At 38.9% G+C, this 22,591-nt stretch overlaps 1 protein-coding gene across 1 annotated transcript; it reads left to right on the forward strand.

The window, feature by feature from the left end:
- The first annotated feature begins 18,298 nt into the window (after positions 1–18,298).
- On the forward strand, positions 18,299–21,575 carry LOC124930768 (receptor-like protein kinase 7). Its single transcript, XM_047471121.1, has 2 exons — positions 18,299–20,904; positions 20,990–21,575. Exons 1-2 carry the CDS (start codon positions 18,324–18,326, stop codon positions 21,379–21,381), a joined length of 2,973 nt encoding a protein of 990 aa, XP_047327077.1. The 5' UTR covers positions 18,299–18,323; the 3' UTR covers positions 21,382–21,575.
- Positions 21,576–22,591: the final 1,016 nt, after the last annotated feature.

Below are 22,591 nucleotides of genomic sequence, written 5' to 3' on the forward strand. Positions count from 1 at the left end.
ATACAGTTTTTATTTCATTTTCGAGTTGGAAAATCAAACTGTTTTTATTTTTTATTATATATTTTAATTATATACTTTTATATATGTTATAATTTATTATATAATATATTAGAAAAACGAATTTGATTAGAATTCGGATTATTTAAATTTGAATCGAAAATCAATAATAGTTCGGTTTTAATAAAATTTATTTAAATTCGGTTCGTTTTTGAATTAGATAAAAAAATCGAAGAATTCAAATCGAGGACTCGAATATCTCCAAAACGAACAGATGAACACTTCTAGATATATGGATCTTTAACCATTTTTACAACTTTATTAGATCGATTTTTGCATTCTCGTTGTGCACACAAAGTTGTTGATATATGTGCTAAAATATAAATAAGGTAAATAAAGAGGATAGAAAAATAAAAATTAAGATCTTATATAGAAGAAAAAAAAAAAATAACTTCAAAGAAAGGCTTATAATTATTTATTTTTTTATGATATCTTCAAAAAATAACAAATTATAAATTAATGGAAATTTGTTATTTTTTAAAATTTCTCCTTATCACACTTCTTTGTGTTCTAACAAAATTAGATTAATAGTAAAAAAAAAAAATATTTAAAGACATTATTGCCGTAAATAAACCGTATATACCCTAAATTAAATGGAAAAGTAGATCATGGACATTGCACTAATAAAGTGATTTCATAATTGCCATTCCATTCAACTAGTGTTTTCTATTCCATTATTTTTTACTCACCCATTCTTATATCTTTAATTTAATAGAAATAGTATTAGATTATAAGGTTTTATGCATCCTGGTAATATAGTTAAGAGTATTGAATGTATCTATATTAAGAAGTAACATTTATATGGCCTTTTTAAGTAAACCGTCTCGAATTCATGGATTTGGAAAGTCTATAATCCCAAAATTTTGACACAAAACTTTAAATGGTTTTTGGGTAATGGTGCATCTATTCCTATTCCGTGACATTTTGGTATTTTAAGTTAATTCTTACAAATAATACATAAATAATACATTAGTGGAGCATAAGAGAGTAGTGATATTGATAATTTAAGTTAAAGATTTTTTAACTCAATATTGGTTAAAGATGTAGGTTGTTTGTTTCCTAAAACAGAAGGTAGTTGATTGTGATCAATTTAATTTAAGATAAAGAATTTTTTTCCTCTTAAGATGATCAATTTAATTTAGGAAAATTGTATAAAATTTAAGAAGTATGAATATGGTTCTCATCATTCAAGCAACATACAAGTGTTCAACTTTATATATTAAGATATATATTGACCGATAATTTAGGTTAGTGGCAAAAGAAAGAAACTTTTTTTTTCGTTGGTGAAACAAATAATTATGATGTCAATATGAATAGGCAATGAAAATTAAGAGGATATAAGTGGTTTCCAAAATTTAATTACTTCTCAATTTTAAGGCATCTTCAACTGGACTGCATATGCAAGCAAAATGCAGCTCCAATTTTTGTTCCAATGGAAGACAAATGGCCCTAGAAAATGAGAATGTATAATTAAATCCTTGAAATATATAATCATTTTAATTTAAATATTAAACTTGTTTATATAAATTATTTAAAATATTTTATTTGGTCCTTTAATTTTTTATTTTAAGATAAAAAGTTATAATATTTTTTAAATGTATAATTAAATCATTAAATTTTATTATACTTAAAATTTTATCTAATTTATTTTATATTTTTACGTTATAATTTTAAACAGTACGAATAAACATAAAAAATACATAAAAAAAAGTAATTATCCGTGAAAAGATCTATAATTAATTTTATCTTAATTTTATTAAATGATTGAAAAAATATTGAGGTTAAATATGTAAAGTTAATAAATATATAGATAATATTATTTAAAAAGTCAGTGTAAGAAATGAATATTGTAAGAATATTCTTTTGAGTTTGAAAATGAATTTTTTGGTTGGAGATGAATTAGTGTTGATGTAAGGTTTACTGTATTTTGGTTTGAGAATGTGTTCATAGTTGGAGCTGATCAAATATTATTATAAATTTTATGTTTTTATCTCTTATGATGTTTAAGAATTAATAAGATGTAATTGATTTAGCATGATACAAAATATATATAATCAACTTATTTTCAAGGGAAATGAAATATGTGAAAGTAGAGATTTTTAATATATGACTCATTCATCTAATCTCAAGACGGGATATTATCTTAATCGCCATTAATTTTATTTATTTATATTTTAAGATATATATTGACGGATAATTTATATTAGGGACAAAAGTAAACTGTTTTGGTTGGTGAAATAAAGAATTTATAAAACAATTCTGTTATGATGTCAATAAGTATAGATAAAATAAATACGGGATAAGGATAATCTCTGGTTTAATATATATATATATATATATATATATATATATATATATATATATATATATATATATATATATATATATATATAAAATAGTGCTTAATTTTAAAAGTGTTCGGATGGTCAACGAGAATTGTGGTTAATTTGGATATATATGTAAGAGTAAATAGTTACTTGAGTCGGATTGTGAGTTGACTCGCACATAAACTAAAAATAGTTAAAAATAAGTTAAAAATATTATATTTATGTTTCAAACTTTCATCCTAACCAAAACAAGTACAACCCTTACATAAACTAGACTAATAACTAATAATACTTAATTTATATTTTAAATTCAATACTAAATTTGTTAAAATATAAGTTCAATTTTTTTAACTAACTAATATATATATATATATATATATATATATATATATATATATAATAATAATGTTTAATTTTAAAAGTGTCCGGAATTACTAATTCGAGAATTGTGGTTAATTTGAATATATATATATATATATATATATATATATATATATATATATATATATATATATATAAGAGTAATTGATACTTGGGTCGTCAGATTGTGGTTTGATCACACTTATAAACTTAAAAAGGTTAAAAATAAAATTAAAAATGTTTTGAACTTGCAACTTAACAAAGATGGTTAAAAATAAGTAAAACATTTTAACCAACTCAGCTAATAAGACTTTTTATTTTATATTCAACACTAATGATGAACGCGGAACAATTTAAACAGTATAAACAATTTTTTTAACTAACTAATATATATATATAAAATGCTTAATTTCAGAAGTGTTCGAATTAAATGTCCAACGTGGAAGGTTGTAGTTTATTTGGATATATATATATATATATATATGAGAATAAATGAAGACGGTTGTGGCCGAAGTAAAAGTGTAAGGTCACATATTAGAAGGTCGATTATTGGGGTGGATATATGTGAAATGAGATGGATGGTTAGCCGAATTAAGGATAGAGAATGTAGGGTTATATATGAATGATATTGGTTAAAATTTGGGATGAAATTGGTGGGTGTGTAAATAAGAGTGTTATATTTTTATATTTTAATATATTATTTGTGATTTATTAAAAATTTTAAACATTAAAATACATATTATAATAATATATTTTAGTAATTTTTTTAAAAAATATTTTCCTAATATTAATTAATTTTATATAATATTTAAATTAGTATTTTTTGAATAAACTAAAATTTTGTATTTTTTTTAATTTTACAAATTGAGATATAAAATAATATTTTTTTAATTTTAAACATAGTGACCTTATATTATTAACATTACATGTTAGGATCTAGATCGCCGCTGGTGAACCGGGGGTTGGACCGGTTAGCGGTTCACACTCGAAGGGTGGTGGTTAATCCTGTTAGAGATTAACACCGGGGTTTCAATACTACACAACCTGTCACAAACCCTTGAACTAGGTTCAAGCGCGGAAGAGGTTTGCTTTCAGATTGAAGCAGCACGCTTGTTTGATAGACAAGGCCGGTTTCGGATGATGGAGATTTGGAAATGGTGGGTCGGTTTTGGTAATCTGGATATTCGGTATGGTTAGTATAGAGTTGGTTTGGAGCGGTGTGGTTAAGTTAGTCGGTTAGATAATGAAGCCGGCAGAAAGTAAATAACAAGACAGATTTTATGGATGTTCGGAGATAAAACTCCTACGTCACCCCTTCCTCTCAAAACCGCGAGAAGGATATTCACTAAGGAATACAAGTACAGGCCGATCGAGACTTATTTCCTGCTCGATAACACTCTTACAATTTACACCGAAATTGTAAAACACACTTTAACTTTCAACACTTAGGTTTTTCTAAAACAGCACACTCTTATCACTTGTAGTAAATGCTCTTAGCGCTATCTCAATATCACACTGTTGTCTCTTAATGTCCCGCATTTACTCTTCTGCAACTGCCTCCTTTTATAGGTGAAATATACCAACGGTCATATTTCACTTCCTTGAATCTGATTGGCTAAGCAGAGATGCAGTGATTCAGTGTTTCAGAGGTTCAGACCTGCGGTCGTTTCCTCAGACCTGATGGTCAGCCTCAGACCTGGTATTCTGTCTCAGACCTACCGGTCTGTAAGACAAACCTGCCGGGTTTGTCTTTTACTTGATGTAGGCACTGTCTGTTGGACAGTTGTCTGTACTTGGAAGATTTCCTTTCTGGCTTATCCCGAAGTGGAAAGATCCGGTAGTACTGTCTTCTGCAGCCTACAGTCTTTCCTCAGACTTGCATGAATATGGAAGTGTTCAGTCTGTTCCTTTGGTATCGTTCTCAACAGATACCCGAATTGTCTTCTTGTACTGGTCGGTCATTTGACTTGGCCGAATGTCTTTTGGTAGTGATGTAACCGAAATTCTTCCGGTTATTCTTGTCTTGTGGATGATCGGCTGTTTGATGATTCTGGTTTTGAGCTTTGGCCGATCCTTTCTTTGTGCGGTCACGTTCCGAATAGTCTTGATCGGTTTGGTAGCTTGACCGGTTAGGTTTCTTTAGTCGGTTCTCTTGTTCATCCGGTCCGGTTCCTTGTTCCTGCATGGAAAATTTATTTAAGTTAGGTTTATTTGAACCGGTCTTATTTTATCTAACAATTTCTCCCTTTTTGATTATTTTATTTAAAATTATCAAAATCATGTAAGTTTGCAACCGTAGGCCGGTTGTTTTGTTTGACCGGATTTTTGAAACTGACTTGGGAGAATTTTTCGAAAAATGTTTGAGAAAAATTTTGGAAGAGTCTTTATAAGAGTCTTTATCTTTTATCTTATCAATTTCTCCCTTTTTGATTATTTTATTTAAAATTATCAAAACTAAGTAGAAATGCAAAATAAGGCCGGATTCAAAAATAACTTTATATTTATATATATAGATGACCGGAAAAGACAAAATATATAGAAATACTAAGGCTAATAAGAAAAGAAGGATAGTCACTATTCAGAGTCCGTGAGTTCATATATGCTCTTCTTCTTTGGTTGCTGTCGACCGGTCGGTTCGGAAGATCGTCGTCTTGTAGACCGAGACCGCAGTTGTGCTTCGACTTCATCTTCGATTTGGTCGTCCTGCTGCGATGTACTCGGGATGACCGGTTCAGAGACCTCTCTGAGCAGCTCGACAATCTGAACCTTCTTAAGGGCCTCCTTTTTAGGAGCTTCCCTCCTCTGCTTTTTCGGTGCTGAGGCGGAGGCGGCCGCCTTCTTCTTCTTGTTTACTTCGGAGAATTCTTCCAGCTTCCGTTTTTGCCTTTCCAATCGGGCGGCATCCTCCGCTGCTTGATTGGCTACTTTTTCAGCAAACCCTGGGAATATGGCCCCAGCCTTTTTAATTCGCGCGGCTTCCTCTTCCGCTTCGGTCAGCTGAGTTGGGCGCGGTGCCTCTTTATCTTTTCCTGCTCCGGCATCCAGCGCATCCTGGACCCTCTTAGCTACTTGAGCATCAGCCGCTACAGCCGCGGCGTCCGCGTCCACCTTAGCCCTTAGAATTTCGACCATTTGTTCGGAGAGCGCCTTCACTTCGGCCACGAGACTCTCGTTTGTCTTCTCGAGTTCGGAGACCCGGTTAAGTGTCGTGTCGACCCGTTCGAAGTCTTTCTTTAAATCGGAGGTCACATCCTCCAGAATTGCGGTTCACTGAGCCCATTTATCGCGCTCACCGGCCTCTTCCCACAGTCTGTTGCCGAGTTCTGAGAGTCGTTCTTGATGTTTTTCCAGAAGCAGCCTTGTCACGTCGGTGAACTTCAGGGCCGAATCAACTATTCTGTTGGATCTATCCTTGAATGGTTGAAGCTCGGACACGTTGTGTTCTTGTATGCGGTCATCGATCCGTTTCGATATGGATGCTTCAAGCTTTTGAAGTCGGTCCTCAACCCATTCTTTAGCAGCCCATTCTTTAGTAAGGTCTGAAGCGGTGACTTCCGGTGGTGGGGGAGGTTATTGCTCCGTGAGATTTGGATCGGCTCTTTCACTGGATTCTATCGGTGCAGCATTCTCTTTTGGAAGTTCTAATGGTGCCGCATCCTCCCTTGGAGGTTCTAATGGTGCCGTATCCTCCCTTGGAGGTGTTGGACAGTCGACCGGAAACCTTTCGATCACGGGAGTAGTATAGACCGGTACTTTCATTCGGCTGCATATGGCTTCCAGCCGCTCGACTTCTTGAATTAGTTCCTCTTTGGTTTTTTCAAGCCTTGCTAACACTCGCGGCGGTACGGTGTCCACCGATTCCATCTTGTTGAGCTCCTTCTTAATTTTCCGGATTTTTGTCGTAAGTTTCCGAAGTTGAACCTTCGGTAACAAGAGACAAGTTCGGTGTTGTACCTCCTGGAGTGTGTTGGAGTTTGTAACGGTCATCATCAGGTCCTCCACTTCCTCTAGTCTGTTCATGCATTCCTCATCTATGTGGCCCGGTAGGAGTTGTCTATACGGTGTATCAAACCGGTGCTCGTGCCACTCCAGGTATAGTTCTTCAACCGACTCGGCTTTTCTTCTGATGCTTTGAAGGAGTTTCCCAGTTAACCTATCGGCCTCTGCCTCTTCGGCCTCCTCCCTCTCTGTGTTGTTGCCTTCATCATCGGCCTCTTTATCAACCTCTTCTCCACCCTCGGTGGTTTTAGGGTTGGTGTTTGGTGCGGCATCCTTAGGACTCTGGACCGAGCCGTCTTCATTGAGGACCGTTCTATCATCCTCCGTCTTTTCGGTGTCTGTTCTCTCAGAAGCCCACTCCTCATCTTCTGTGTGCCGAGGTGGGTCGGAGAAGGTTATCTTTTCTTTTCCTTTGCCTCCGGTCTTTGCTTTGGCCGGGACATCTTTCTTTGCGGCTTTCTTCTTTCGGCCACCTGTGGAGCTGGGGGCCGGTTGTGTTCTTTCAAGGAATTGCCTTGATCTGATAAGGCAGCGTTCTGCTACCGCAACGCCGGGACCGACGTCGAGATTTAGATGGAGGAAGATCTTACCGAGTGGCACGGCGTATCCCCACGACCGGTTTGAATCCGGTTTTACCATGTCCATTAGGTTACTGAACACCGATCTTGCCCAGTTGACCTCTTTTCCCTCCATCAGACCGATCAACATCTTGATTTTGTCTTTGGTGAGGTTGCTGAAGTTTCCTCCCCTCGCCTGAATCGCCCTTGCGAAGATGTCACACACCGGGATTAACTCTGGCTTCAACGTTTGTTTACTCCCGGATGTTTTGATCGGCTCATTGGTTGCCGATAGAATGTGGCAAGCCGCCTCAAAGGTGTCCTGCTCTATTTCTGTTGTTGCATCCTGGCCGGTTGTTGGAAGATGCAAGCTCTCGGCCACCAATGCTTCGGTGATCTCTATTTGTGAACCGCATACAATCGCGGTGATCTTGTCGTAGGCGACTCTTGCGGTTTTGAAGAACTCTTCGACCGCATCTTTGTATATAATATGGGGACCGCCGAGGAAATATCCCAGACCGGTTTTGATTAACCGGTCAATAACTTCCTTCGCCTCGGGCGTACCATTCAACCGGATTTCCTCGAAATCTACCTGAGAGTAGAGTCTGAACAAAGCCGAATCACGCCCCATGTTTAAGAATTTGAGAATGTGAGAGAGAGAACCGCTTCAAAAGAGTTAGAGATCTTAGAGAGAGAAAATAGATTCGCGTGAGAATGAAATAAAATGACCGAAGGTCCCTTTTATAGATGCGGTTTGGAAGCCCAACCGTCCCATTAATAATGGGCAGGAATTTTCCCTCCAAAATGGAAGAGGCGCCAAACTATGGGCGGTAAAACAAAAACGGGGGGCGGCAATTTTGGGCGGGAGATTTCCCTCCAAAATCCTTTGCTTATGTCATTGATGACGCACTCGTTTCTTTGAAACCGATTGATTGAACGGTTTCTAAGTTCAATTGGTTATTTTGAGTGATTAGAGTGTTAACAGAATTGGCAGATTTCATGTGACCGGAAAAGAACGCGGTTATAGTTTGAAGATGTGAACCGGTTACTTAGATAAATGTTCAAAGAATTAAGAAGACACGGTCATTTAAACTGAAATGATATTAAAATTCAAGAGATAGCAGAGAAAAGAAACCGATATAAGATTCGGTACAGAGATAGGCATACAGAGATAATGTAAAGTACAGCCTATTGAAAAGACATTCTCCAGATTCGTTCTATTGCCGAATCCCTGTCGAGGATGTTTGAAGAGGAAGCCGGTGTGCCCGGTCCGAACTCTGGTCGGTACCCAAGAATCAGCTTGCTGATATGCAGTGCATACCCGAGACCTTTCTTGGTCAGCACCATATTCTTTAGGTTTTCCCATATGACCGTTGACCAGTTGATGGCCGATTCGCAAAGAATGTGGGTCATGATGTTGTAGGTATTCCTAGAATATCGTTGATTAGGTGATTGACACAGAATCGACCGGGTCACGATTTCGAGCAGTAGCTGACCGTGACTGGCAAGTTGGGTTTTTGGCCCAAAGTGTTCCACCGGAGAGGGGGTGGCCGACAGGTATTGCGCGGTTTCAAATCCCGCAAGGTCCTGAATAGTCGGAAAGTCAGAGAAACCTTCAGTGGGTAGACCGAATAGTGAGGCAAATTCAACCTCGTCGATCCAGAACGTATGGTCTCTAACAGTAGAGACGATATATACTTTCCCCTGATGCAGGCGCTTCGAAAGAAGGCCTTGACATCGTCTAGAAGAATAGGACCGGCCTCTTCAAGAAACGGTTGAAGACCGGTTTCAACGAGAGAGTCATACATGAATTTCTGCTTAGTAGTACAGTCCCTCTCGCCCGTGCAAGAGTTGAAATCAATGCTTAGGAAGTTACTCAGAGTGCGACTCGGCATGATTTCGGTATTGAGAGAGACGAAATTCAAGAATATCAGAAGTGAGTTTGTGCTTTTCGGATGTGATAAAATGGGTAGTGGATGGCTCCTTATATAGAATCTGTTTTGGAGGGAAAATCTGAGCATTGATGGTCAGTTTTGTTTTATTAAGGAAAAGAATCTTTACCTTTTCAAGGCGCATGGGGAAGCGGCAGATTGCAAAGCCCGAGGTAAGTGTTAGTTGGGAAGTAACCAGGTTAGTTGGATTTTAAATGTGCAGGTGGTTGGGAGTTATCTCATTAATTGGGATTATCTCATTAAATGCACTTAAAACATAACCGATATTTGATTAGATTGAAACCGAAAATAGTAGAGACAATGCCGAAGATGGCATAGAGGAACTGGAACGATGAAGAAAGCATGAAATCAAGAGAATCATAAACAAAGCCGAAAGAGACATGGATGAAGCCGACATGATCAAACTTGAGTTGGTTAAAAGTACACCCGGTGCATGAAGCAAAACGACCGGATGCAAGAAGGAGTGACTCAGGGTGCATAGGGGTTGTCATCACCGTTGTGGCGGTTTCTTCTCCTCCAGGCCCTCTCGAACCGCCTATAGAATGGGTCGGTTACTTCTTTGGTGAGCACCTGAGCTTGGTTAAAACCTTCACCGGGACAGGTTGAGACTCCAAGCTCCACGAGGAGACAGCTTAGTTGGGGTATGAAACCGACTGATTGGATGTCGATCATCCAGATAAGGATGTCAAAAAGCACCCTGGACCAGTTGACGGGTGTGCCAGTGATTATAGCTGCCATCATGTTGAAGTTCGAGACACTGTAGGTATTGGTTATATCCCTGCCAAAAATGCTCTTGCCGATCACATCGTTGAGAAGCTGATATTCAGCTCTCAGACATGATTTTGCTCCATGGTCCTCAACCGGTTCGTCAGACCGAGAGAGGGCGACGCAGACTTCGGCTTTTACATCCCCAGGGATGTCCAGATCTGTGATCCCGTGCCTTGGCAGGCTATGACACCTTGCAAAGTCCCGTTCAGCGAAATCGAAGACAATGCCTCCCACCTTGGATTGGATGTGGGTGTCAAAGTGGGGGGTGCCCCGAAACACCCTTGCATTGTGGAAGAACTCCAGAACGGAGTCCGGATAGATGGAGTGCTTATCACATAGGAAACATTGGAGACCGGTTTCCTCCAAAGATTTTATCATCTTGTATATCTCATACTGATCTGTGGTTGAGCAGGATTGAAAATCAACTTGAAGAATGTTGGGAAACTAAGACATTTTTGCCTTATTGAGAGGATGTTCTTGTGTCTTGTGAGTGTTGTGGTGAACGTTTGCTTCACTTAAATACTAGTTTAGGGACTATCCTATTGTCCAGGCATTAAATGGGATGATGTCTATTAACTGCAGGATAAAAGATATTGCATAAAATAGGCATGTTTGCAGTCTAGGTGTCGGTCATAGGCCTGGACTGTGAAAGATAGCAAAAGATCTTCACGTCTTTTTAGGCGCGACCATGTTACTCTGAAAAGGCAATGTTTCAGAACAGATATCTACAAGCATTGATAGTTGTTCCACTTCTGTGTGAAATTCAAATAATCTAGAATGACCTGCTTCCAAACCGGTCAGTCATCAGTTGTTCATCCCGATGCGGTTATTTGTTGCATGCACCAAGTAGCCGGTTGGTTTACTCTATCTGATAAACTGGGCGGTTCTTCCACAGACACCCTGAGGATTCGAAATTCATCAGCTTAGGAAGAATTACCGGTTTTGTCTGTCTGAACCGGTTTCCCTTTAAGCATCCTTTGGAAGGATTTGACTAATGTCGGTTAAGCCGAGAGTAAGCCTGAATTGAGAAAACTTAGCTTCCTGTAACGGCTTTGTGAAGATATCGGCTACTTGTTGATCGGTCGGTACGTATTCCAGCCGGATATGCTTCAGCGTGACATGCTCCCGAATGAAGTGATGCCTTATGTCGATGTGCTTGGTTCTGGAGTGGAGAACCGGATTGTAGGTGATCGCTATGGCACTCGTGTTATCACAGAAGATCGGTGACTCTTCGGCTATGACACCGAAGTCCTTCAGCTGCTGTTGGATCCAGAGGAGTTGAGAACAGCAACTTCCGGCCGCCAAGTATTCAGCCTCTGCAGTAGATGTGGCCACAGATGTCTGCTTCTTGCTATGCCATGAAACGAGTCGGTCACCAAGGAACTGACATGTTCCGCTGGTGCTTTTTCTGTCAATCTTACACCCTGCATAGTCTGCATCTGAGTAACTTGTTAGATTGAAGGACGAGTCCTTTGGGTACCACAGACCGACATCAGGTGTGCCCTTTAGATACTTCAGTATCCTCTTTGCGGCTGTGTAATGGGATTGCTTTGGATTTGCTTGAAATCTCCCACAAACACCAACTGCAAACAAGATGTCCGGTCTACTTGCTGTTAAGTATAATAGAGAACCGATCATGCCCCGGTATGCAATCTGGTCTACCGATTGGCCCTCATCATCCCTGTCCAACTTAACTGATGAGCTCATTGGAGTAGCCTCCGAGGAGCAAGTGTCCATTCCGAACTTCTTTAGTAGCTCCTTGGTGTACTTAGGTTGGCTTATGAAGGTTCCTTCCTTGAGTTGTTTAACCTGAAGACCTAGGAAGAAACTTAATTCTCCCATCATACTCATTTCAAACTTGTCAGTCATCATTTTTGAGAACTTATCACATAATTTAGGATCGGTTGAGCCAAAAATGATATCATCTACATAGATTTGAACAAGTAGGATATGTTCCTTCTTTTCAAATTTGAACAATGTCTTATCCACTGAACCGATGGTGAAATCATGTTCTAATAGAAATGCGGTTAGTGTATCATATCAGGCTCTAGGTGCTTGCTTTAGACCGTATAAAGCTTTATTTAGCCGGTATACATGGTTTGGAAATGCAGCGCTTTTGAAACCGGGTGGTTGTTCAACATACACTTCTTCACGTAGGTCACCGTTCAGAAATGAACTTTTAACATCCATTTGAAAAACCTTAAAGTTTTTGAAAGCTGCAAAAGCTAGAAAAATCCTAATGGCTTCAATCCTGGCTACAGGAGCAAATGATTCTTCAAAATCAATGCCTTCTTCCTGTTTGTAACCTTGAGCCACTAATCTGGCTTTGTTCCTCGTGACCAAACCGTCCTCATTGAGTTTGTTTCTGAATACCCATCTTGTTCATATGACCGATTGGTCTTTCGGTCTGGGAACTAGGTACCAGACTTTACTACTCTCGAACTGGTTCAGCTCTTCTTGCATTCCCAAGATCCAATCCGGATTTGACAATGCTTCATCTATTCTTTTCGGTTCAATCTGGGATATGAAAGCAGAGTTGAAATATCCTTCCAGAAGTTGACTCCTAGTTCGAACAGGTTCTGAATGGTCACCTATAATTTGCTCAGGAGGATGTTTACTGTTTCTTCTGAGATTCAATTCAGGGATGTCTACCAAATTACCGTTTATTTGATCAAGGCTAGACATGTCGGTAGGCTGAACGAGATTGTCAGACCGACCGACTCCCTCGGATTGGACCGAAGTGTCAGCTTCCTGTTGTGGAACAGCTTGATCCGGCTGGGTATCAATATTACCCATTTGGTCATGGACAAACCGCCTGAAGACCGGAGTCTCATCTTCACTATCAGAATGAATGTTGTTATTTTCCAGTCTGTTGTGTAGATCAAAGCATGAAGCAGTATTGCTTTCAACCGATTCATCGAAAACAACGTGAATTGTTTCCTCCATGGTTGCAGTTCTATTATTATATACTCTATATGCTTTACTTACTGCTGAATATCCTAGCATGATTCCGGTATCGGTTTTTGCATCAAAAACATCGAGTTGGTTTTTACCATTTATGTGTATATAGCACTTACAACCGAAAATCCTAAGGTACTTAAGTTTGGGAACTCTGTTAAAATAAACCTCATACGGTGTTTTGTTGTGAAATTTGTTTATCAATGACCGGTTTTGTGTATAGCATGCAGTGTTGATAGCCTCAGCCCAGAATTTCTGAGCAATGCCGGAATCGGCTATCATGGACCTTGCGGCTTCCTTGAGAGTCCGGTTTCTTCTCTCGGCCAGGCCATTTTGTTGAGGAGTCCTAGCACTAGACAACTCGTGTCTAATGCCGGATTCATCAAGGTATGCAGTTAATGTGCTATTGGTAAATTCGGTACCTCTATCGCTTCGAATGCTGTTAATGCGAGTTGATTTCTCATTTTGCAAACGCTTAAGAAGTGTAATCAGGTTTGATACCGTTTCACGTTTAGATGGTAAAAATATTACACATGTATATCTAGAATAATCATCAATAACTACCATGGTGTAAAGCATACCTCCTAGGCTAATGACCTGAATCGGTCCAAATAAATTCATGTGAAGGAGATCTAAACATCGGCTAGATTGGATGTTTCCTTTGCTTTTAAATGATGACCTAGTTTGTTTACCCATTTGGCATGCTGAACAAACTTTATCCTGGTTAAATACTATATCGGGAATACCTTCAACTAACTTTTTACCACGAATGTAGTTTAAGGTTTTCATGTTTAGATGGTTTAGTCTTTTGTGCCATAGCCAGGTTTGATCAGTCTTAGCTATCATGCATATGAGATGTTCTACTCTAGTTTTCCAGTCTACCTTGTAGATGTTACCTATCCTATTTCCGGTTAGTAGTACGATGCCTTGAGAGTTCTTAACTAAACATGCATGTTTAAGAAATTCTACCGTGTAGCCGGCATCACACATCTGACTAATGCTAAGTAGATTAAAGCGTAGGTTTTCAACTAGAAGTACATTATCAATGGTTAGGTTACCATGGACAATCTTACCCTTGCCCACAGTTTTACCTTTTGAGTTGTCACCAAAAGTGATTAAGGCACCGGTTACTGATCTAATGTCGGTTAGCAGATTACTGTTTCCGGTCATGTGCCTGGAGCAGCCACTGTCCAGGAACCATTCAGAGTTTCCCAGCCGCTTCTTTGGGTCCTGCAAAATGTACATATTTACAACTATTTGGTACCCACATTTACTTGGGTCCACATGCGATTAGTCCCTTAGGTATCCAGACCTTGATAAATCGGACGGTCTTCTTTGCTAGGGTTTTAACTGTCCTTTTGGCACTCGGTCTCGTGTATTTCGGTTTTCCTTCAAATGTCCTAAATGGTGATGGTCTTTGGTTTGGTGATCTGTAGTTTGACCTACGCGGTTCATGAAAGTTTTCCTTATATCTGAGGATTTCGGCTTTTCTTTTCACAGGGTCAAGCCAGGAATCGGTTGGACCAACATAATCGTATTTTAGCTTTTCTTCCCTATAATATGCGGTTTCCTCTTCTTCAGCGGTACAGGTGCTCTTAAGAAATTTTATAAAGGGGAGGTTTCCTTTTGTAAGCCTTGCTTTCCCTATGGGATTTCGGTCTTTAGATCTATTCTCTGTGTATCCTAGGCCACGCTTACAACGAGGATGCCTGTAGTGTCTATTCAAGTTCTTTACTATATCACTAGATCTCTTATAGGCGGCCATCTTATATTGAAGTCGGGCATTCTCTTCCTTGGTTAGTTCTCTAGTCGGTTCACTAGGTTGTTCGGTCTTAGGATCTAATTCGGTTTCTAGAGTATGGGTATCATCAGATTGTATGACTTCCGGTTCGGTTCTGATAGGTACCTCTGGTTCTATTGAAATAGGTATTATGGGATCGGGCTTGATGTTGAGATGCTTAGGTAGCATGGTTAGTAGGTTCTTATATTCTTCTACCATGTCATTTAATGCATTGTATAACTCATCTTTAGTAAATTCTTCACAAGGAGAGTCAAATACCTGTTCCTCATTTGCCATGAGACATGTGAGTTCATCGTCACTATCACTGCGAGCCCATAGACTTCCTCCATCGTCGGCTATCAGTGCTTTCGGTATCTCACTTCCTTCACCGACTTGTTGATAATTGCTTCTGTCATTTTGATAGTCCGGTTTCTGGGTATCCCTCCTCGGTTTCCTGCATTCTCACTTAAAATGTCCCAAACAGTTACAGTTGTAGCATCTTACATTGGATTTGTCACCATAGTAGTTGTTCGTCGGTTGGCTCCTTTTCATGAACCTTCCAAATTTCTGTGCAAGCATTGCCATGGCATCTTCAGTGAACTGTTCGGCGGTTCTGATCGGTACGGGTGCAGGGATCGGTGCCGGTGCAGGTGTAGGAGCAGGTGCAGCCGGTTCTGTAGATGTGATTAGTGCTCTGGTTGACGTTGAGGCCGAGACTTCCTCTTCAGTTCTAAATCTCATTTCGAACTCATATGCCTTAAGATCTTCGAATACATCGTATAATTTCATCTTACGTAGGCTCTTTGATTCCCTCATGACCATCGTTTTTATGTCCTAAGCACTTGGAAGAGATCTCAAAACCTTCATAATGACCTCTTTGTTGTCATACTTCTTGCCCAGAGTTGCTAACTCATCTAACACACCAGTGAACCGGTCACTGTATTCCTTCATAGTTTCTCCTGGTTTCATCTTGATGCTCTCAAACTTCTGTGTGGCTACCATTATTTTGTTCTCCTTTGTTCTTTCATGTCCCTCAAAGATCTGGATAACCGTGTTCCATGTTTCCTTCGCGGTTTGGCAGTCTCTGATCTTGCAATATGTGTTTCTGTCCACGCTGTTGGAGATCCGGTTTCTAGCATGGTTGTCCAGATTGTTTCTTCTCCTATCTTCAGCCGTCCATTCCTTTCTGCCCTTATCAATAATTATCGGTCCTTCGGTCAGAATGGACTCCATTTCATCATCCAAGGTGACTAGGTGCAGGTGCATGCGTGCCTTCCAGTTGGCAAAGTCATCACCTTCTAGCATTGGAGGCCTATCCTGATACATGCTTGCTTGAGTATTGAAACTAACTGCTCTGATACCAATTGTTAGGATCTAGATCGCCGCTGGTGAACCGGGGGTTGGACCGGTTAGCGGTTCACACTCGAAGGGTGGTGGTTAATCCTGTTAGAGATTAACATCGGGGTTTCAATACTACACAACCTGTCACAAACTCTTGAACTAGGTTCAAGCGCGGAAGAGGTTTGCTTTCAGATTGAAGCAGCACGCTTGTTTGATAGACAAGGCCGGTTTCGGATGATGGAGATTTGGAAATGGTGGGTCGGTTTTGGTAATCTGGATATTCGGTATGGTTAGTATAGAGTTGGTTTGGAGCGGTGTGGTTAAGTTAGTCGGTTAGATAATGAAGCCGGCAGAAAGTAAATAACAAGACAGATTTTATGGATGTTCGGAGATAAAACTCCTACGTCACCCCTTTCTCTCGAAACCGCGAGAAGGATATTCACTAAGGAATACAAGTACAGGCCGATCGAGACTTATTTCCTGCTCGATAACACTCTTACAATTTACACCGAAATTGTAAAACACACTTTAACTTTCAACACTTAGGTTTTTCTAAAACAGCACACTCTTATCACTTGTAGTAAATGCTCTTAGCGCTATCTCAATATCACACTGTTGTCTCTTAATGTCCCGCATTTACTCTTCTGCAACTGCCTCCTTTTATAGGTGAAATATACCAACGATCATATTTCACTTCCTTGAATCTGATTGGCTAAGCAGAGATGCAGTGATTCAGTGTTTCAGAGGTTCAGACCTGCGGTCGTTTCCTCAGACCTGATGGTCAGCCTCAGACCTGGTATTCTGTCTCAGACCTGCCGGTCTGTAAGACAAACCTGCCGGGTTTGTCTTTTACTTGATGTAGGCACTGTCTGTTGGACATTTGTCTGTACTTGGAAGATTTCCTTTCTAGCTTATCCCGAAGTGGAAAGATCCGGTAGTACTGTCTTCTGCAGCCTACAGTCTTTCCTCAGACTTGCATAAATATGGAAGTGTTCAGTCTGTTCCTTTGGTATCGTTCTCAACAGATACCCGAATTGTCTTCTTGTACTGGTCGGTCATTTGACTTGGCCGAATGTCTTTTGGTAGTGATGTAACCGAACTTCTTCCGGTTATTCTTGTCTTGTGGATGATCGGCTGTTTGATGATTCCAGTTTTGAGCTTTGGCCGATCCTTTCTTTGTGCGGTCACGTTCCGAATACTCTTGATTGGTTTGGTAGCTTGACCGGTTAGGTTTCTTTAGTCGGTTCTCTTGTTCATCCGGTCCGGTTCCTTGTTCCTGTATGGAAAGTTTATTTAAGTTAGGTTTATTTGAACCGGTCTTATTTTATCTAACATTACATTTATAAATAAATAAATTATATCACTAACTTATAAATATTTTGACTAATGAATTTTTGAAATGTAGTAGTTCAAATCTTTAATTCTTTAAATTTTATTTATTAAATTAGTAAAATAATCTTTAAATCGTTAATACATTTTATATAATTTTAACAATAAAAAACTTTAACGGGCGTGGTTTAAAAAAAAAATCAAATTAATTTATATTATAACATCACACATAATGAAAACAAAATATGATTTTTTTTATAATATATTTACAGTTTAAGGATATGAAATTAGTGTGAAAGTAGAGATAGTAAATATATGACTCATTTATCTAATAATAATATAATTTATTTATTTTTTTATATTTTAAAAAATTAATGTTTTTATTAATAAATAAATTAAATAACTAAAATAAAATTAGATTAGTCAATTTTTAAAAATATATAAATAAATCTAGAACTCTATAATTAATAAACTAGGATTTTTCTCAAAATAAAAATTATGTAGAATTTTTTTCATAAAGTAAAAAAATATAATAAAAATAGTAAAAAGTAGAAATTGTGAGAAATGGAGTCTGGGAAATTGGGAAAATGAATTGGAAAGGGAACTATGTTTGACTGTACGAGTAGAGGGAAGAAATATAATTTTTTTAAAAAAAATCGATCAATAATAATTTTTTTTTTTTTTAATTAATCAACCCTATTCCAATTTTCAGTGTCATTTCAATATGAGTACTGATATTCTAATAATCAAGAAAAAAAAATTGCACACATAAATAGGTAGATTATCTAACTTTAAAATTATTGTAGTCAAAGTCAATAGATCCTACAAAGTAATATCACTTATACCGAAACGATCATACTTCAAACCAGCGTCCCCATCTCTTCTCTCCACCAATATGCCGCCTGTAAAATCTTCTAGACAGAAACACCAAATTTTATGTCTTTTCTCACTATTCCTCTTTTCTCCGGCCTTCTCCGACGACCTACAACCTCTTCTCGCCCTAAAGTCCGCCCTCCAGAATCCTTCCGCCACCGTATTCCACACATGGAACCCAACTACCAACCAGCTTTGTAATTTCACCGGAATTACTTGCCACCCAGATGGTTCTGTTCAAGTTATCGAGTTATCCAGCCAATATCTCTCCGGCGAGGTCCCGTTTAATTCCATTTGCGAGCTGAAATCACTTGAGAAGCTCTCTCTCGGCAAGAATTCCCTCTTTGGAACTGTCACAGAGGACCTGAAGAAATGTGTCAATCTCAATTACCTCGATCTTGGTAACAATTTCTTTGGCGGAATTGTCCCCGATCTCTCCCCTCTCAATCAGCTAACCTCTTTGTATCTAAATAACAGCGGGTTTTCTGGTCCGTTTCCATGGAATTCATTGTCAAATATGTCGGGTTTGCTTGTTTTGAGCGTTGGCGATAACCCGTTTGATAGAACGCCATTCCCGGATGTTATCATGTCTTTGAAGAAACTGAATTGGCTCTACTTATCTAACTGTAGTATCGAAGGTTCGATTCCTTCTGGAATTGGGAATCTGACGGAGTTGAGGAGTCTGGAGCTATCCGATAATTATTTAGACGGTGAGATTCCCATCGAGATAACCAAATTAAAGAATCTTTGGCGGCTGGAGCTTTACGATAATTCACTAACCGGAAAATTGCCAGTTGGTTTAAGGAATCTTACGAATCTTGAATACTTAGACGCTTCGAATAATCAACTTGAAGGGGATTTGTCGGAAGTGAGTGAGTTACATAATCTCGTAAGTTTGCAACTTTACACAAATGGGTTTACCGGCGAGGTCCCACCGGAGTTGGGTAATTTCAGGCGGCTGGTGAATATTTCTCTTTATCAGAACCAACTCACCGGCGAGCTCCCGCAGAAACTCGGGTACTGGTCGGAATTTGATTTTATTGACGTGTCGGAAAATTACTTGACGGGTCCAATTCCACCGGATATGTGTAGGAACGGTAAGATGACAAAGCTTTTGATTCTGCAGAACAAGTTTACCGGCGGAATTCCGACGACTTACGCCAATTGCTTATCGCTGAGTCGGCTACGTGTCAGCAACAACTCTCTCTCCGGCGAGGTTCCCAGCGGCATTTGGGGATTACCGAAAGTGGGTATGATCGATATTGCTCTGAACGAATTTGTAGGTCCGATTTCAGATGAAATTGGAAAAGCAGTGTGTCTAAATGGATTACGTGTAAACAATAATAGATTATCCGGCCAAGTTCCGACCTCGATCGGAAACGCATCTTTGCTGGTGGAAATCAATCTAAGTAATAACCAATTATCCGGCGGAATTCCGGTGACAATCGGGCAATTGCATAAGCTAAGCACAATCCATTTAGAGAACAATAAAATATCTGGTTCAATTCCACCGAGTATCAGTTCTTGTGTTGCTCTATCTGACATAAACATGGCTAATAATTCAATTTCCGGCGAGATACCATTTTCTCTTGGCTCACTTCCAGCCCTCAATTCGCTTAACCTGACTTGTAATCAACTGGCCGGACCGATACCGTCTACCCTTTCTTCTTTAAAACTCAGCCGACTCGATCTCTCTCATAATCATTTATCCGGACCAATTCCAGATTCTCTATCTTCAGATGCTTACAATAGCAGCTTCGTCGGAAACAATGGCCTCTGTAGTGTGAAAATCGCCGGATTCCGACACTGCTCGTCGGATACCAACAACCTTAACAGGCGAAATCTCCTAATTCTTGTACTCTCTCTAGCAATTCTCATCGGTTTTTCGCTTCTTTCCATCCCATGCTATTCCTACATTAAAAAGAATCGGTTTAGAAAAGATCTTAACCGATCCTTAAAAGAAGACTCGTGGGATGTGAAATCATTCCATGTATTAACGTTCACCGAAGACGATATTCTCAACTCGATCAAGCCAGAGAATCACATCGGAAAAGGTGGATCCGGAAACGTGTACAAGGTTTCGTTATCCAACGGCAAGGATTTGGCCGTGAAGCATATTTTGAATTCCGATGCTAAAAAGCCGAAAAGAATCGGAAATGCGACTGCATTGCTGACGAATCATCGGAGTGGAAGTCGGCGGAAGATGTCGGAGTTCGATGCTGAGGTTCGAACTTTAAGCTCAATCCGACACGTTAACGTTGTCAAACTTTATTGTAGTATAACAAACGAAGACTCTAGCTTGTTAGTATACGAATTCATGCCAAACGGGAGTTTGTGGGATCGACTTCACATGTGCGCTAAGATGTCTTTGGATTGGGAGACAAGGTACGAGATTGCTTTAGGCTCGGCCAAAGGGTTGGAGTATCTTCATCACAGTTGCGATCGTCCCATAATTCATCGAGACGTGAAATCGAGCAATATTTTGTTGGATGAGCTTCTAAAACCTAGGATCGCTGATTTCGGACTCGCAAAAATTGTACAAGTTGCAAATTCCAATGATTCCACCCAAGTCATCGCGGGAACATACGGCTACATTGCTCCTGGTATGTAAGACTAATTTTGATTTCATTTATCTCAATGAATAATTAATCTCTAATTTGTATTTATCTTCTTTGTGGGCGGGCACAGAATACGGTTATACATGTAAGGTGGACGAGAAGAGTGACGTTTACAGTTTTGGTGTAGTGTTGATGGAATTAGTGACGGGTAAGAAGCCGATTGATCTAGAGTTTGGAGAGAATAAGGATATAGTGGATTGGATTTACGGGAGAGTGAAGAGCCGAGATAGGGAGAGTGTATTGAGCATTGTAGACTTGACAATTCAAGGTTATCATCGAGAAGAGGCGCTCAAGGTTCTTAGAATCGCAATCGAGTGCACCGCAAGGTGTCCATCGGTTAGGCCAACAATGAGAAGTGTGGTCCAAATGTTGCAAGAAGCCGAGCCTTGTAAACTGGTGAGCATCAAAGTAAACAAAGATGACAATAAGGACCGAATTGGAGACACATTAGATAAATCATAAGTTTATTATTAGCAGCTTGGTAGTAGTTGATTTACTATTAAAAAATGGAATAATCTCGAGAGTATATTCTGATCTTGTTTCGGAGTTGTCCGATCTTGTTTCAGAGTTGTAACAAATTGCTAGTTTATCTCGACATGTTGAAAAAATGGAATAATCTTGTATTGGAATTGTAACATATTGTTAGTTTATCTCTTATTGGGAAATGATTTCAGAATTTAAGATCTGTACCACTTTGTTCATATATACGAGGACATACTTTAATGGCTTCGAAATTACTATTTCAATTTATTTTATTTTTATTATTATTTATTTATTTATTTATTTATTTATTTAATTTTTAATAAATGACTTACACCATTAATTAAAAAATTCAAAAAGAATAAAAAGAGTACTACAACTAAAATTGAGCTTACAACAATTTGTTTAAAATCAACACACGATGGCCATTAAAATCCACAGTTGCCCAAGAAACGCACACGAACATTGTATCAAAGTGTAAAAGTAAATAAAGAATGAAACTAGCAATTAATCAACTAAAACAAGACGATAGAAGTTAATTTTCTCGGACTCGTCTCTTTTGTCTTTGCCCTTGATCTTTTTTTTCTTCTTTCTTATCACCCTTAGGTCTTTTTGAGATATATTTCTGGATAGAGTTCTAGCTTCTTCGTCTTCTCTAGTTTCTCTTGTCACTTTTTTCTTTTTGGGCTTGAGTTTGTAATTGAGCGTATGAGTTGTTTCCTTTAATGTGGTTTCTTTGACAACGTTGCAACTTTCTTTGGTTTCGGAGCTCATGCTTTTCGAGATGCTTTGGCTTTCGCTATCATCCACGTCGACGTCGGGCTTTTCGAACCTAATTAGTGGAAAAAGGGACTCGGTTTCAGGCTTGGTGGGATCGGGATCGGTTCGGTTCTCGTTCATGTGTTCGTTGTGGCTTTCATTTGCTTTGAGAATTTCGATATAGGATTTCTTGACCACCCTAACATTCTCTTGTTCAGGGGTGGCCACGTTTTTTTTTTTGCATTTCCCACTCCTCTTTTTCTGACTGCTTGTACATGACCTCAATGGTGGCCATGTTTCCATTCTGGCATCTTAGCTCAATTTTTTCCGGTTTTGTACTCGTTGAGTCGATCTCAATGCAAATGCGGACAAACGTGACCCGTTCAAACGAGTCAAAGTTGGGATCGATCTTAAGCGACTTTTCAATGAGTTT

The sequence above is a fragment of the Impatiens glandulifera genome, chromosome 3 (assembly GCF_907164915.1).
Source record: "Impatiens glandulifera chromosome 3, dImpGla2.1, whole genome shotgun sequence".
Taxonomy (NCBI): Eukaryota; Viridiplantae; Streptophyta; class Magnoliopsida; order Ericales; family Balsaminaceae; genus Impatiens; species Impatiens glandulifera.